Raw genomic sequence first — 16,394 nt, forward strand, 5'->3', positions numbered from 1 at the left:
TATCTAGATACAGAATATCAGTGTGATTTCACTGTGACCTTGAGTTTTCTATGTTTCCTCCTGTCTCTGAATCAAGTCATTATTTGTTCATAAAAAAGGGAGCTGCTGAAAGACAGCTTTGTACATACTGAAGGATATATTTGGATGGTTTAGTCAGTTTCCCTACTATTTTGGCATATGAATGAAATCAAATGTTGCAACATGCAGGCTGCTAAAAAGGTCACAAAGATAAAGATTTCCTTTTTTCCAGATAGTTTCAAGCTATTTGGGTGTTATACATACATACATTTGGCCTATGAAAGATAGAGATAGCTTTGTGAAGATGTATGTGGATATAAGGTACATAAAAACATATATTCCAATACAAAGCCGCGATTGAGGTTGAAAATCAATAAAATGATCTTTTAGCCATCTGCCTGGACAGGTTTCAGGGCAGTGTTGTGACCATTGTTGGCATATACAATATAAAGATAAAGGTCAGTGATGGAAGACGCTCAGATATTCTTTACATAAGTAGAGGCAACAATAGCACAATGTAAGATCAGTCATTTACATATAAAAACCCTGCATTCAGTGTGTTTTTAAAAGTAAGTATCATAAGGAAAATATAGCATCAAAAGTAAAAGTACCTCCTTATTATGTTGACAGAATGACCCCTGTTTAGTGCCGCGATAGACCAGTTAGTGTTCTTGTTACTGTTACATTTTATTATTACTTATGTATTTACCTGTAACTGTCATTTTAATGATGCAGCTGGTTGTGGAGCAAGTTTAACTATTTTACATTATGCTGGTTAGTTTGTTTGCTAACACCAGGTTCATTGTGTGTGGATGTTGGTGCCATAGGCCTCTGTGACCTTAACCTATCTGAATACTGGGAAATATTCAGTCAACCAGCTGTTGGACCTTAAAGATACAGGTATATTTGACCAATAATCATTTGTCACACTCGTGTAACACACAAGTGATCTCCATTTAAGTTATCATGTTGCACAACCTTCTTTTCACAAATAGGATTTGGGGGTAAATTCTTTGCTATCATTAAATTAGTTTTATATTTGTGCTTAATTTGAATAAAAGTGTGTTGTTTTCCAACTGTTAAGCATGGTGGTGGAAAATATCCTGCTTTGGGCTGGTGTGGGAGCCAGTGGCGCAGGAAACAGAGGAAAGAATGGATTCCACTAAACATTTCCATTCATTTTTTTTCCATTTTCCCATTGCATTTACATTTGAAGAAACACTCGTTTTTAATGTCTGAGGTTGTATTTACTTCTTTTCACTTACAAAATCAACAAAATATGTAATTTGCCCTCAGACCTTTCCGGACAAATAAAACTTAGTGAACTCTTCGGGAACCCTGTGCAAGCGTGTGCTTTTATTTTGAAGCTGGAGCTGAATATCCGGTCTCGTCCTGCCTCTCTCCCTCTGTCTTGACACCGCTCCGGTTAAATCGGTCTCCTTGGTATCATTCCATCAGAGTCACTTCATCAACGGCACGGTCGTGGATATAAGGCGTGTTTAACACATAAAAAAAAAAAAGCAAAATGGCGAGCAGCTTCTCCAGGGTACTCTCCTCCAAACGACACATCGGGATCCTGTCGTTGGTGGGAGGCTCGGTAACGGCTGGATTTCTGCTCCACCGGGATCATGTCAGCGCCGGAGTGCCAGTCCGCAGGCAGTACCCCGCCAGGTATCGTTACCCCGCCGCCCTGTGTGCCATTAGTTACATGCCTTTATAAACACATTACACATCATTACACCCGTTCATTTACAAATTCTCATTTATGATTGGCTAATGTCATGTCATCGAGCCAAATTAGGGTTTATCTGCAATTTAATTAAATATTGTAGCTGTGAAACATCAAACTAACCTCACAAGCTAAATATACGAACGTAAAAATGGACATTTATTCACCCTAGCCGCCTAAATAACCTTGACATTAACTAAGGTGCAACCTGTGATCATTATAACGTGATTTAATCATATATCACAGCAGGAGCATTAATATTGAATGACATAGAGATTAACCAAATTATAAAGCACAAAATGGATTTAAACACCCTTACACACCCAACCTTGCCCTAAAATACAGGTTAACATAACGCACCTTTTTGGAAAACTGTGAAACAAACTTAGGTTTAATATATTAATAATCATAGATATAGTAGCCTACGTTATATTCGGTATTTAATTTTCTGGTAGAAAGCAGTTGGTTTTGCGCCATGATTTGCATGCATCCACTGTATATGTGAGGGTATGATATAGAGACAGTGAGAGGCTGAGGAGAGCAGGGGTGCGTACGTGTCCCCCAACACGCCTGCATGCGTTATAAAGCACTGCATATATAGGTTACAGATTAGTAACGTTATCTGCTGCTCAGATATAAAACCCTGCCCTGAGGTTGTTACATAATAATCACATCAAAGGAGCACGTACAGCGCCAGACTCAGAGTCTTTACATACAAAAGTAATCTATTACTCGCCAAAAGTTACTAACTGTAAAGGTGTCTTTACCAACTGTTTCTGTCAGGTCGCGTCAGTTGTGTGTCAGTGGCACCAAACAGCCTGGGACGTCTGTTTCTTATCAAACCTTATTGATAACGAACAGAGGGAAACACTGTCTGAATCCTGCCAATGGGATACACCCAACTTTATGTTATTAATCATTAAAACTAGTGTGATGTGAGGAAAAAGACAAAGCGTCAAAGAATTTGACTTAGTGGTTATGGTGGTGTAGTGGGAGGGTCAATGTGGGAGGAGAATAGCCCGTAGCCTTCTTATTAAGATCAGAAAAGCACTAATATCAAATAGCCCATTTTATACGCATATACAGGCTCAGTGCCATTGGGGCAAGAAGTCCTCAGATCTTTATGTATAAGTGACCACACAGCAGTGTAGAAAACATCTGTGACGAGTAAAAATCCATGATTCTACTTACATAAAAGTACAAAAGATTTACAATCAGAATATTCTTCAAGTGCCAAAAGTAGTCATTATATTAGTAGTCATTATTCATAATAATGTATAATAATTTATTCGATTATAATTCAATAAACAATAAAGGATCAATGAACTCTTATGTTAACCTATGAATCTGTGAAGTAACTAGTGAGTGCATTTATCAAATAAATGCATGTTATGTATAAAGTATGTATAATGTGGGGGAGTACAAGTGTAAGCAGAAAATGGAAAGACTCAAGTAAAGGACAAGTGCCTCAGGATTGTCCTGCACTTGAATAAATGTAATTAGTAACTTCCCACCATTGATTAGGGCGGACACTGCAGGTTTACTGTCAACTGATATGAATGACAGTGGTATTGATTGAAATAATCCTCCTGCAATAAACTCTGTAGTTGCTGGAACATCATCTTGACTGAATCTCCCTGCACGGCAGTTCACCATTGACCATACAGCTGATGCACCCACCCATCATTCTTCAGGACAGATGCGCCTTTAGAAACCCTGCAGTGAAAACTCAGGATGGGTCCCGAGCCCCGGGACTGAACAGCCCCGGGGGAGCTACAATATTCAAGACCGCAGTCCCAATAAGCATTGCCTTAACGGTCCTGCTATCGGGACTGGAGCAGTCGCGCGTTTTTTTTTTTTTGGGGGGGGGGGGTTCTCGGCTAGATAAACGTTATTTTGCACATGTATTTCACCAACTCCGTCAAATATCCGTCTATGAATGTTATTTTTATGTATATGTACTGCTGTTTGTGTGAGCGGAGGGCAGGGGGGCGGGGCTGTTTGTGTGTTCAAGTTTTTTTTTCTTCCTCAAAAAGTATTGATAAGAATACCGTTAAAGTACCGGATCGGTAAGAGTAGTAGTACCGTTAAAATCTTAACGATACCCATCCGTAAAGAAAACAGATACCAATGAAAATGATACATTATGCACATATTATTCAAAGACACTTATCTGAATCTGAGTGGCACACCTGGCTCTGAATGAGGTGCCCTCTCCCTCATATCCTGTCATCACTCTCCTGGTGTTATCTAATACTGCCATAAAATAAGAAAACTGTGACAGCGGACAGTCTGCTAGCACTGATAACGTTAATGATATTCTGAACTTCTATTGTTGTGTGTTGGGGAACTACTGCCACTGCGTAATAGACAAGGGAAGATAGAAATAAGACAAGAGGCCAAGTTTCTCTGTGCAATGATGGAAATAGACCAAGAAAAATAGAATTTTGTCAGGGTCCATCCAGCAATACTCAGTTACAGTTACTGTATCATTTTATATGTAAATGTCTTAGCCTTCCTTATCTTTTGGTAGACAGCAGGAAGCAGAGACCCATAATCCACTTAGTCTGAGCTGCTTCTGCACTTTTAGTCTTTTGACATTCTAAGTATATTGTTTGGATTAAAGCCAGTCTTTGACAGCGGTTCCTTTTTTGTTTCTCCATACCAGCCTGCAAGCCTCAATAATGCATTTGAAGATAGAGGTGAATTAGTCCTTGGTTAATTTTGCAGCATTATTTTACTAAAACAACATAGATGTGGAGGCATCCTTCTCCCTCAGCATTAAATTAATGGCACTTTTAACAGCTCATGAAGATTTAAACATCGATTATAGTCAGTTGGGTTCAGTGTATATCACATAGCATTTTATTATTTGTCGCAGTGCCAGTGACTGATAGTACCAGCCTTGTGTCCCTGTGTGTCCCACATAATCTATGTCTAAATTAGTAGGCACCTTTTGCAGCAGGGTGTTCCATAACCAGAAGGCCACAGGTTTTAATCTCCGGTTACCTGTGTACGTGCCATGTGGAAGTGTCCTTGACTGAGTCACCCTCTCTGAACCTGCTGAAGGGCACCGCTCCATCGTTCACCTGTGCCCACACACGGCTCCAAAGATTTGTTCTCTCTCTCAAAGATCAATGCTGCAGCATGCTATCATGCCTTTGTATTTGTACAGTGCGGAGTACCCTGACCTGCGCAAACACAACAACTGCATGGCCAGTAACCTGACACCTGCCATCTATGCCAAGCTGTGTGATAAGGCCACTCCCAATGGTTACACGCTGGATGAAGCCATCCAGACGGGCGTGGACAACCCTGGGCACCCCTTCATCAAGACCGTCGGCATGGTGGCGGGAGACGAGGAGTCGTACGAGGTCAGACATCATTGTAGCTTTTCAAACACGCAGATAATAATTAGGAAATATTTTTTCTACACTTACTGTTGAAGGAATTATGTAACCAATCCTCCGTGACCTGTGTCAGAGGAAGGAAGGAGTCTTACAGCAATGGAGAGGGAAAGTTTTAGGCTAGGACACCTCTTTTGGGACGTCTCAACATCTATCTATAGTGAAGATCTAGCTACATTTCTATTTTAATTGTCTTCACTAAATATCTTAGGTTGCAAGAGCCAGTCAGTTAAGGTGAGTGTGAAGGTTGCAGGTGCAGGTGAAGGCTCAGTAAAGGGTATGTCATTTTCAAAGACTCCAGATTGCTTCACTTCTAAATGCATCCCAGTACATTATAAGACATTTTTAGTAAAAGTAGTAAAAGTTTGAGACCCTGTGAAGATATCGTTACAGTTTCCTTTTTTAGTTGTTGTAATTTGGCTGATATCTCCTTTTTTTCCTGTGTCTCTAAAATGTAATGATTCATCTTCACTCCCTGCTGTTTACATTTGTGGGTGTTTCTGTCCTTTGTGGTTTTAGGGTGTGGTGTTGGTGAGATGACAGGAGAACGGGGAGTGGTGATTCACACTGTGATAATGCAATCTAGGAAATGTACAGATTCGTAGACTGGGCTGTACAGTAACATAGGCCACCACCAAGCCTGCAGACCAACCTAAAAAATATCAGGCTTCAGACTGTGTGTTGGACACGAAAGTCACTGTCTTTTCTGACGGGCTATTATTATATATATATAGTTTCTTGCTGCTTCTATTGCAGTTTAAGTCACAGTAAACTGAAAAATCATGTATATTCCATATAAAAACTCCCTTTTCAGAAATCAAGTAAAGGGTTAACTTACTGCTTTTCTGCAGGGATGCGAAGCCTTGAAAGTTGATGCACATGAGTCATACAGGTGCCACAACCTTTGCTGGTAACTCACAAACCCTCTGTGTGTACAAAGGCAGTGTTAGAACAAGCTGTGGTACTGCACCCTCTGAAGTATGAGTAGGACAATACTACAAGAAGTGGTACTAAATACTTCTATGATAATGTCGAGGAAAAGGCAAATAGCAAAGCTACAAAATATTAGGGACACTTACTCTTTCCTTGGCGTACACTGATGAGGTGAATCAACCTTCTTAACTGTTCTGCTAAAACTATGCCAATCAAAAAGATGCGGATTAAGAGAAGCCAATGAGGAGATTTGTAAATTCTCATACTGTATGTCAGATGTAGCCTCTATATATGAAGCCATAGTGTCAGAGGCATAGTGCCTGTAAATACCTGGCTGAAATGCCCTTGAGGAAAACACTGAACCAAGTAAAGAGAGAAGGCCTCCGTCTGATCAATAGCGTTTCACCCAAAATAAAACCATCTGTAAAGCATCTTTTTGAACTGAGGTAGAACATATAATAATAGTTTCGCTTTGGCACAGTCTTGTGGTCCAGGAACAACAACCTGTCTGGATGTGGGTTGTGTCAGATATTTTGTCCAGATTGTAGCTCACAAATTATTAATGCATACTGTATATATAATCTTTGTCCTCTTAACATCTGCGTCTGTTTCAGGTATTCGCAGACCTGCTGGACCCCATCATCAAAGAGAGGCACAACGGCTATGACCCCCGCACCATGAAACACCCCACCGACCTGGAGTCCAGCAAGGTAACGCTCACACTGACGACACAGAGCTGCTTGCTGTCTGTGGTTTGGTGACAAGCTGCGATGATCTGAAAATAACATACATCTACAGAAAAAGAACTTCTTGTTTTACTCTAGTATGTTTTAAGGTCAGCTAACTAGTTACCTTGATAGCTGTATATTTAGTAATATGACCAGTGAGACTAATTCTCACTTCCCAGTGAGAATAAAAAACACAGCTTCTTCATCTTTTATTTATCCCTTATGTTTTTTCTTGAGCTTCATATGGTCAGATTTTTAAATCAACCAGTGGGATTAACTCTGTCTCCAGAGCCCCTCCACCCATATGTGTAGAACTAAAGCTCAAATCAGGATTATACACAGTGTTGAAACATATATATATATGTATTGAAATATTTCCCTACCTGTCTTTGTTTCAGCTCCAGTCAGGCCACTTTGATGAGCGTTACGTGCTGTCCTCCAGGGTGAGGACAGGCCGCAGTATCCGGGGGCTGAGCCTGCCCCCCGCCTGCACCCGGGCAGAGCGCAGGGAGGTGGAGAGGGTGGTGGTTGACGCCCTCGCCGGCCTGAAGGGTGACCTCACAGGGAGATACTTCAGTCTCACCCAGATGACAGAAAAGGAGCAGCAGCAGCTCATTGATGTGAGTGATGCAGGGATGTTGCTGTATGCTTATGATGAAGAGGTTGTACATTCCTGAGGTCCCACGAGACAACTTTTATTTTATTTTCACTAACACAATTGTTTTGGGGAGGGAAGGGTTAGTAATGTTTTAGTAAACAGTCATTGACAATTTAAATTTTTCAAATTTCACAAGGAAGAATTTCCTGTAGTTTTGAAAAAGGAAAAAATGCTGGTCACTATTCCATGTCACTGAACCATACACCATAACAGTAACAATCCAACCCTTCTGGATACAGCAGCAGCAGTGGTACATGACCTGTCGGTGGACCTGTTAGATCAGTTTGGGAGCTGTAAATATAAACAGCAACAACCTGCAAAGAGATAGTAATGCCTAAAGTACAGACTTCATTCCCATGTTAAAAAGACATGCCCTCATGGTAATGTAGACAACTTTAGGTAATTGTTTAGCCCTCTGAGGATGTGGTTACAATTTTCATTCCTTAGTGTCCGAGCAGAAGAAAAATGCGGAATCAGGAGCAAAAAAAATCAACACATGAAATCAGAGACGGGTGTGGGCTGTGCCTGCCATGGCATTTTTCTCCTGCCCACAATGAGAGAGATTGAGCAGATTATTGAATTCTCAAGTCTCGCACACCCTCATTTCTGTCTCCCTGTGACAATACTAACCAATGTGAGTTTTCACCACTCCAGTCATAGTCATTGTTGGCACTTTATATGTAAAAAAAAAAAAAAAAATGTTGGTTCTCTGTATTTACAATAGGATCACTTCCTGTTTGACAAGCCTGTGTCCCCACTCCTGACGTGTGCAGGCATGGCTCGTGATTGGCCAGATGCCCGTGGTATTTGGTAAGTGAAAAGACATGATGGATGGTACCAGTTCATAACTCGGTGGCTGCTTTTTTAAAGGCAGTGTAATATTATCTTCATATAGCACTGCATTTCAGGACAAGTGAGCACAGTAGGCTTTAGGTTTACAGCAGTAATTCCTGTGTGTAGAAAAAGTAATGAAGAATCATGTGTATAGAGCCTTTCTATTGTTTCTATTTGTAGTTCAGCAGAAATGCAAGAGCATTACAGGAGTTTAACATTCCTGGGACGGGTACATGAACTAGTTTGTCAGAGTTACTCTGAGGTATAAATTCTTGTGTATATTTTTCAAGTTGATATTTATGTTATTTATAACGAGAACCATATAATGAGAACTACTGTGTTTTATAAAAGAAAGTTATCTAGAAATTTAGATCGTCTTCAAGATTTTACTTCCATTATAATTACAGGTCAGTTAGATTAACTGCAGTCATCCCTCTGTACCAAATCAGACCTGTCTTTTTCTATGCTTTAATTGTTTCATTTTCATATTCAACAGTTCAGCAAATAAAATTCCCCCTAATATTTAATTTTACAGTTTTTTTTTTAACTTCCTCCCTGGTGTGGCTGCAGCAGTAACGTCAGCTGCGCTGTGGTGGAGGCGTATTAGCAATGCGGACAATGCTCCCTCAGCACGGCCTTTCAACCAGCCGAAATCAATCACCAGCCTCCCTCCTCTCTCCCTCTGCCAGCCGTATCAGCCAACCTCTCCTCTCCTTAATAATTCACCTTGACGTCTTCCGTACATCATCTCCTCTTTCAGGTCCTCTGGCAGCTTTCTCTTTCTCTGCCTCTCTCACCCTCTTTCCTTTCATTTTTTTTCCACTACCCATAAGTCATGCTCCACTTTCTCTCACTTTTGATTATTATACCCAATCCTTCTAATATAACTTTTTTTTTTCACTCCTCCCTCATGTTCTTTTTCCCTGTGGTTCAAATATCCTGCATGGCTGCTCTACTTTTTCTCTTTATCTCTTCCTCTTACTTCATTTCCTTTCTCTCTGCTTTGTCCAAAATGTCTCCCCAACCTGCTGCCCCCATAACCTATCCATTACCTTATTAAATCTCTCTTACAATGTTAAGGAGGTCAGTGTGGACAAAAAGCTTTTGTAGTGGCTGACAGAGGTTTTGTGCACTTTGAAATCTTAAATATCATGTGAAAAAAATTTGCAGTTTGTCCTGAGATTGGTGCCAAGAAGTGTCATCAAACTCTGAGGAGGAGCATGGATGTGTTCAGCAGTGTCACTTTACTTCACAGGGTGACCAAAATCTTGATGATTAACGTATTCCATGAATATTTACAGTGAAATTCATGCGAATTTGTTAACTTGTTTTACAGTATCTTGTCATCTGTATTTTACCAAACTACAATACGTACTCAGGGTTCCCTTGAAATGAGATCTTAATCTCAATGGGACTTATCTGATCAAAAAAAGGCTGTAAGCATGGGACAAGTGAAAAAATCAGGGATTTAGTCATCAGGATTCATCCTCTGAAGACCATGAATGCCTGTACTAATTGATCCATCAAATAGTAGAGATTTTTCAATCTGGATAATAATGTAGGATCTATGGATAGACGAACCTGCTGACATCACCGTCTATAGATCCACACTTCATTATATATTGACTTGTTTAAATTATATTTACAAATATAAATGTCAGAGAAAATCATCCCTTTCTTGACAGAAATCCCAAAAACTTTATAGGCTTGTTTTCTCTATTGTTGACAAATTGTACTTCACGAGTTATGAGGTTTCCATCCAGCGGATCTGCCGTCAGTCTGCTAAGGTGTCTAGTGTCCTTACAATGGGCCATAAATCAATACCATATTACAAGGCCATATAAGCACAGTGCAGCCTTGCTGATCACTCTGACAAACACCAGAGTCAATGACCCGCGGCAGAAACAAGCATCATCCTCAGTGATTGATGGTTAGTGGCCTTCCTAAACAGAGAAAAGCCATCACGGATCTCTTCTTATTAACTATCGTACATACTTCCAAAATACCATTTCTGTATTGATTCAGCCTGGAATAAATATTCAAATACAAACCAAAAATTAATTTCTGGAATAAGTAAATATATTGATGTTGCTGATGAGGTTAAAAAAATATCCACAAGGTAAATAAGGAATAAGGAATAACAGCTCTTTGCTCCACTTTACTGGTCACTGCATTAGATTGAATTACCCCCACCATGGGTGCTCTGTGTCTTTACACTGCTGCTTGATAGCTTTGATGGGGCAAATGCAGAGAACAAACAACTTTCACCCACAAGGATCAATATTGTATAATTCAATATTGCTTCCCTGTGTGCAGGCACAACAACGAGAAGACATTCCTGATCTGGGTCAATGAGGAGGATCACACCAGGGTCATCTCCATGGAGAAGGGAGGCAACATGAAGAGGGTCTTTGAGAGATTCTGCAGAGGCCTGAAGGAGGTAAGACTGTGTTTGTATATGTGTGTGGATGTTTATAGGAGCTATTTGTAAGTTTTGCTATAGCTACATAGCTAATGTTAGCATTTTTAGCTGTTTACTTACCACTCTAGAAGAAAAGTTGCAAGTTCAGCATCAAACTTGATTCCTTTACTCACCAACAGCTGTCTCCAGAGGTGGAAAGCGACACCAGTGTTAACTCTTGTCTCACGTCTTTTCACCTCGTCACTTTCCAATGGCAACTCGTTGTAGCCTCCAATCTCCCCTGAAGATGTAAAGGGCGTATTATAACCTCTTGTATTATACAAGACAGTGACAAACACCGCGACCCCGCTCCCGGCAAGAAACCAAGTTCGGCGGCGGAGAAAACGCACAAATAGCCCCTTTAAGATGTGAAGATGAGAGAGGGAGGACGGTTGGGAATGTAGGAAGAGTAGACTGAACTTTTGATTGTCTAAAGAACATGATGCATCAGAATGTCATAAATTAACAAGTAGTGTAAACAAGGAGTAATCTGAATTACAACAGAAACACATACACTTGTGTAGTTGTAGTGTGTTGTTAGTTGTGCCTGATGCAACCAAGGTACTGGATCATAGTGGACCATTGTTTCCCTTGGACACAGTATTTTTAAGTTGGAGGTTTCAGCTGTATCAGACATATTCCTTCTGCAGCCATCAGATGTCTGTAGGATTTAATCAGCCAAAGGAGAGGGAATTAATACAGTCTAAAAGCATAGGGCGCTTTAAAAACCTGCTTACACTGATCTTTGCCCTGTCACGAAAATAAAGCCTGTAGACAGAGGCACAAAGACACTCTGTCCAAACATGGCCGTGCAAACATAAATTATTTATCCAAGCGCTCCCAGTTCCCCATTAGGAAAAGTGCAAAGGACAAGCAATGCCACATCTGGTATTGCACTGTTCCACAGCGAGGGTGTAACAAATCTGAGTAGCACACCTCATTGCTCAGTTCTACGTTAATGTCGATTTAACTCCAACTCTATGCCAGTGTTTGTGACAGTCCACTCCCGACAAAGTTTATCTCAAGTGGACTACTCTTAAGTTCTTTTCTTGTCAGCTCTGATAACTGAAAAATCAGCTGCTACTAACTGTTTGCTGAACAGTATGTGCACATCCATCAAACGTACCAAACATCCAAGATTGCTGTATGAATGAAACACACGCTCATTGTGTTGCGACTGGTTCTCTCCCTCGAAGGTGGAGCGTCTGATCAAGGAGAGAGGCTGGGAGTTCATGTGGAACGAGAGGCTCGGTTACGTCCTCACCTGCCCCTCCAACCTGGGCACAGGCCTCAGGGCCGGGGTCCACGTCAAACTGCCCCTGCTGGGCAAGGTAACGCAGTAGTTGTCACAGAATGAAGATAATTTGATACTTATACTAGAGTAGATAATGTGTTACTATTCTATTTATGTCACATATTAATAGACCAAGTGTTCTGCATGGCCTTAAAAAACATAAAAGTATTAAAGCCTCTAAAAGCATACGTTTATCTTGTCTGCTCAGTTTGTATTATTTAGTCTTTTCTCTAAAAAAGGTGAGAATGCATGTGAAGCACTAGATTTGAACTATGTTTGGCTGTTAGATGACAAATAGGTTTTGTTTTTTTGTACCTGTTTTACTAAATGTAGGTGTAAATGATGTTGTGCAACAGTTTGTATTGGAAAATAAAATTTTCAGAACTTTTATAGGTCATGTTGACCTGGAAATAAGCTCCTTCTATGTTTCTAATAAGAATGTTATTTATTAAATGTTGGTGGTGATGGATGCATGGATGTTTAGTAATATGGAAATGTAATTGCATTTAAACTGTCTTGAATAACTCCCCTCCCCCTCCTCCCAGGATCCCCGCTTCAGTAAGATCCTTGACAACCTGCGTCTGCAGAAGCGAGGGACAGGTGGTGTAGACACCGCTGCTGTGGGTGGTGTGTTCGACATCTCCAACCTGGACCGTCTGGGACACTCTGAGGTAGGAGAATCTGGGTAGGACTGTACAGAGAGGGGAGCTGAGTGACAATGGAGGTTGTGAGTAACTGTCTACCATTCATCCACAGAGCAAAGCACTCACCTTCAGACTGCTCACCTGAGTTGTTTATTAGCCGTACATGTATTAACAGGCATGAGCCTGTTGCCGGTCATCTATCAGGTGTGAGGCACCAGTGACAAACAGGGCGTTGTGGAAACACTGGATACTTTCTCAGTAAATATTCCCTGAATAAACAAATATTGAACAGACAGGGGAGAGGAGAGGAGGGGAGAGGAGAAGAGATGAGGGGAGGGGAGGGGAGAGGAGAGGAGGGGATAGGAGGGGAGAGGAGAGGAGGGGATAGGAGGGGAGAGGAGAGAAGGGGAGAGGAGGGGAGAGGAGAGGAGAGGAGAGAGAGGAGGGGAGAGGAGAGGAGGGGAGAGGAGAGGAGAGGAGGGGAGACGAGGGGAGGGGAGAGGAGAGGAGGGGATAGGAGGGGAGAGGAGAGGAGAGGAGAGGAGAGGAGGGGATAGGAGGGGAGAGGAGAGGAGAGGAGGGGAGAGGAGAGGAGAGGAGGAGGAGAGGAGAGGAGAGGAGGGGATAGGAGGGGAGAGGAGAGGAGGGGAGAGGAGAGGAGGGGAGACGAGGGGAGGGGAGAGGAGAGGAGGGGATAGGAGGGGAGAGGAGAGGAGAGGAGAGGAGGGGATAGGAGGGGAGAGGAGAGGAGGGGAGAGGAGAGGAGGGGAGAGGAGAGGAGAGGAGAGGAGAGGGGGGGGGATGAGCAGACATGTACATGTACTTTGTCTTTGTTTTGTCCTTGGTCATGCTGTCATGCCTGTGTGACAGAGTCATACAGTACAGTACAATGAAGCTGTTCTCTTTTGTTGTGAGTGTGTGGTTGCATATATTATTCTGATTACATGGAGACTGGAGCTAGCTCTTCACTGTCTCTGGGTGGAGAGTACTAATTAGCGTTCAATACGGTGCAGATTGAGAACCGCTCTTCTAATGTTCTTAATGTTATATCACATTGTCTGACTTTAACCTCCACTAAGTCTTTTTCTTGAGAGTGTGGGCAGCACAGTGCTGTTTGGTCCTCCATCATCCAGTCTGATGAGCACTCAGGAGAGGAGCACTCTCAGGATGGGGTCCCTGAGTTAAGAGGAGGGATGAGGGAACAGACGGTTGGACAAAAGTGCAGAAGGACAATAATATTGTAGCACAAAACTTTTCATAATAATAGCCTGAGTAAAGGAAGTTTTAAACTTCATTTAAAACAAATACATTTGTCAATCTGGATCTCCAAAGTAGAAACTTGTTAACCTCTAAGTCCCTGTCATGTAATAAGAGTAGTGTTTATGTGTGTAAATAGTTTGCTAGTTAAGAAGAAAATTTCTTCAACTATGAGGTTGTACAAAAAGTCTCTTCTGTGTTCAAACTGTGCTACTGTAGCAGCTAACATCAGATGTTATTGTTGTGGGAGAGTGTGCTGTATTTTTTATTTAGAGGAGACATTCCTTGAAAAGGTTATAGGCCTCTAGTTTGATGCTCCTCTCGCAGCTCTGTGATGAAGGCAGACTTCTTGTTGGTTGTGTCTGTAATGTCCGTAGGTTGGTTGTGAGGTGTTTTCAGACGTCAGAGATGCATGCTGCTAGTTAGACTAGAAGATTGTTGCCACTCTTATATCTGTACAATAAATATGTAGCTAGAGGCAGCAGCTGGTTAGCTTAGCTTAGCACAAAGACTTCATATTTAAGGGACAGATTTAAGATATCAATCTTCTCACTTAACTCTCAGACAGAAACAAGCAAATAATTAAATCAATTTCCCAAAATTTCAAACTATTTTTTAAAAGGGGTAAAAGAAAATTGAAGTGGCAGTGGCTGAGATATACTGGCTTTTAATCTCCACTATTGTTCAAATGCGAGATCCCACATTTTCGATAACTCAACCAATATTTTTGTGTGATCCTTCTTGCCTGATAAACACTTCAGGCCCAATCTGAGATAAAGACAAGCATTATACAATTTCACAGGCTGAGTAATACTCCCCATGACCACTAAACTGACCTTTAAAAATCAATTGCGTTTCCATTTAATTAGGGCTAGAGGATGGTGATGGAAACATTAAATATTCTCATGTGTCTTGGCGTTTGTATGATACGTTGTTCACATCCTGTTGACTCATTTTCTTCTCTGTGGAGAAAGTATTAAAATGTGATTTGTCCCTCCCGCAGGTCCAGTTGGTGCAGACAGTGGTGGATGGCGTCAACTACCTAATCGAGTGTGAGAAGAGACTGGAGAAAGGCCAGGACATCAAGGTGCCCGCACCCCTCAAGCAGTTCAAGTAGACACTGATCCCTGACCTGCGCACACAACCCCCTGGGCACAAACACATGCACAACCACCCCGCCCCGTGCCCATAGATATGATCAATATCTATGTCATTGCCTCATTTATTACTGCTACTTATTTAATCACCCCTCCCTTCCCCACAATATACTTCTCTATGATATAATCTACATATATTATACGCAGCTGTCTGGCTAAAGCCAACCAGAGTCCCAGAATACTGCATTGGGCTTAAATGTGTTTTTGCATCTGAAAGGTTTTTAAGTTTAAACTCAAAATCAAACCTGGCTATAAAATGATGAATGAAGGATGCACAAACTGTAGGCTGTAACAGGGCGAAGATGGCCGCCAGTTTGCCCGTCTCTGCATGGCCAAACAGTATCTACGGCTCTGCTCCCACACCACTCCTCCGCCCACCAAACCTGGCTTCACCCTGCCGCATGTCCTGTACTCAGCCTGTCTCTTCCCCTCACTCCAGTGTGTCGATCGGTCATACCTATTATCTGGTGCTTGTATAGTCCATCCATTTGTGCTATACTCTCCATTGTGGATTGTGTGTACATAGTTTCTTTTAACCATTTGAAGTGGATTTGAATGTTGATTAACAGTGCAAGACTGAAGAGACGTGTGGATGTGTATGTTCAATGACACACTGGTGTCAGATTGTAACGTCATAACACACACACACCGGCCGGGCTGGGTTCTGTACTGTAAGCTACTGAAGCAATATCATTCCAGCTCGTCACTGAATGTCACACTGTTAATGTCTTTTATTAAAGAAATCATCTATTTAACAGTACCTCCTCCTCCTCTGTCTGCCTGTCATTTCTTGCTTTTTTTTTTTCGCTACACGTAATTCTTTGGTATCCAAGAGGATTTTGCCCGAAACAAGCTTTAAGTAACCATGGTAATCAAGCTGGAGGAACAGGACTGCGATCAGTGTGGCTGCATGGTGTCATGTGACAATGTTTAGTCAGAGGCATAACAAAACTGTATTCAGCTGAAAGGCTGGCACAGAAGCTTGTTGTTTTCACACAGAGCCAAGACCTTTGGAATCCAATCCAACCTTTTAAACGTTTGTATTTCTTGACTTAATTAAAAATCTTATATCCAATGCTTATACTGCCCAAGCTGAATATGGTCACCATCGCTTAATGGACAAAGCTGATGATTTTCCATATTTTGGCACCTGGAAGTTTGACATTCTCCTGGATCTATATACTTCATACAATCTATTATGGCTGCAGAATTCATCGAAATAAAATGGAAATCACAATATGGCCAAGTGCAATATCCAAATTGCAGGAGCTGAA

General features: G+C 41.5%; 1 protein-coding gene across 1 annotated transcript; it reads left to right on the forward strand.

Moving 5' to 3' along the window:
• The first annotated feature begins 1,339 nt into the window (after positions 1 to 1,339).
• LOC130176345 (creatine kinase U-type, mitochondrial-like) lies at positions 1,340 to 15,880 on the forward strand. Its single transcript, XM_056387379.1, has 9 exons — positions 1,340 to 1,689; positions 4,923 to 5,121; positions 6,702 to 6,797; positions 7,214 to 7,435; positions 8,198 to 8,283; positions 10,624 to 10,747; positions 11,965 to 12,099; positions 12,608 to 12,733; positions 14,967 to 15,880. Exons 1-9 carry the CDS (start codon positions 1,544 to 1,546, stop codon positions 15,078 to 15,080), a joined length of 1,248 nt encoding a protein of 415 aa, XP_056243354.1. The 5' UTR covers positions 1,340 to 1,543; the 3' UTR covers positions 15,081 to 15,880.
• Positions 15,881 to 16,394: the final 514 nt, after the last annotated feature.

The sequence above is a fragment of the Seriola aureovittata genome, chromosome 10 (assembly GCF_021018895.1).
Source record: "Seriola aureovittata isolate HTS-2021-v1 ecotype China chromosome 10, ASM2101889v1, whole genome shotgun sequence".
Lineage (NCBI taxonomy): Eukaryota > Metazoa > Chordata > Actinopteri > Carangiformes > Carangidae > Seriola > Seriola aureovittata.

Coding starts and splice junctions, on each gene's coding strand:
- LOC130176345 (XM_056387379.1), top strand. CDS start 1,544: ATGGCGAGCAGCTTCTCCAGGGTACTCTCCTCCAAACGACACATCGGG. Junction 10,748..11,964: donor TCTGCAGAGGCCTGAAGGAG/GTAAGACTGTGT, acceptor TCTCCCTCGAAG/GTGGAGCGTCTGATCAAGGA. Junction 12,100..12,607: donor AACTGCCCCTGCTGGGCAAG/GTAACGCAGTAG, acceptor CCCTCCTCCCAG/GATCCCCGCTTCAGTAAGAT.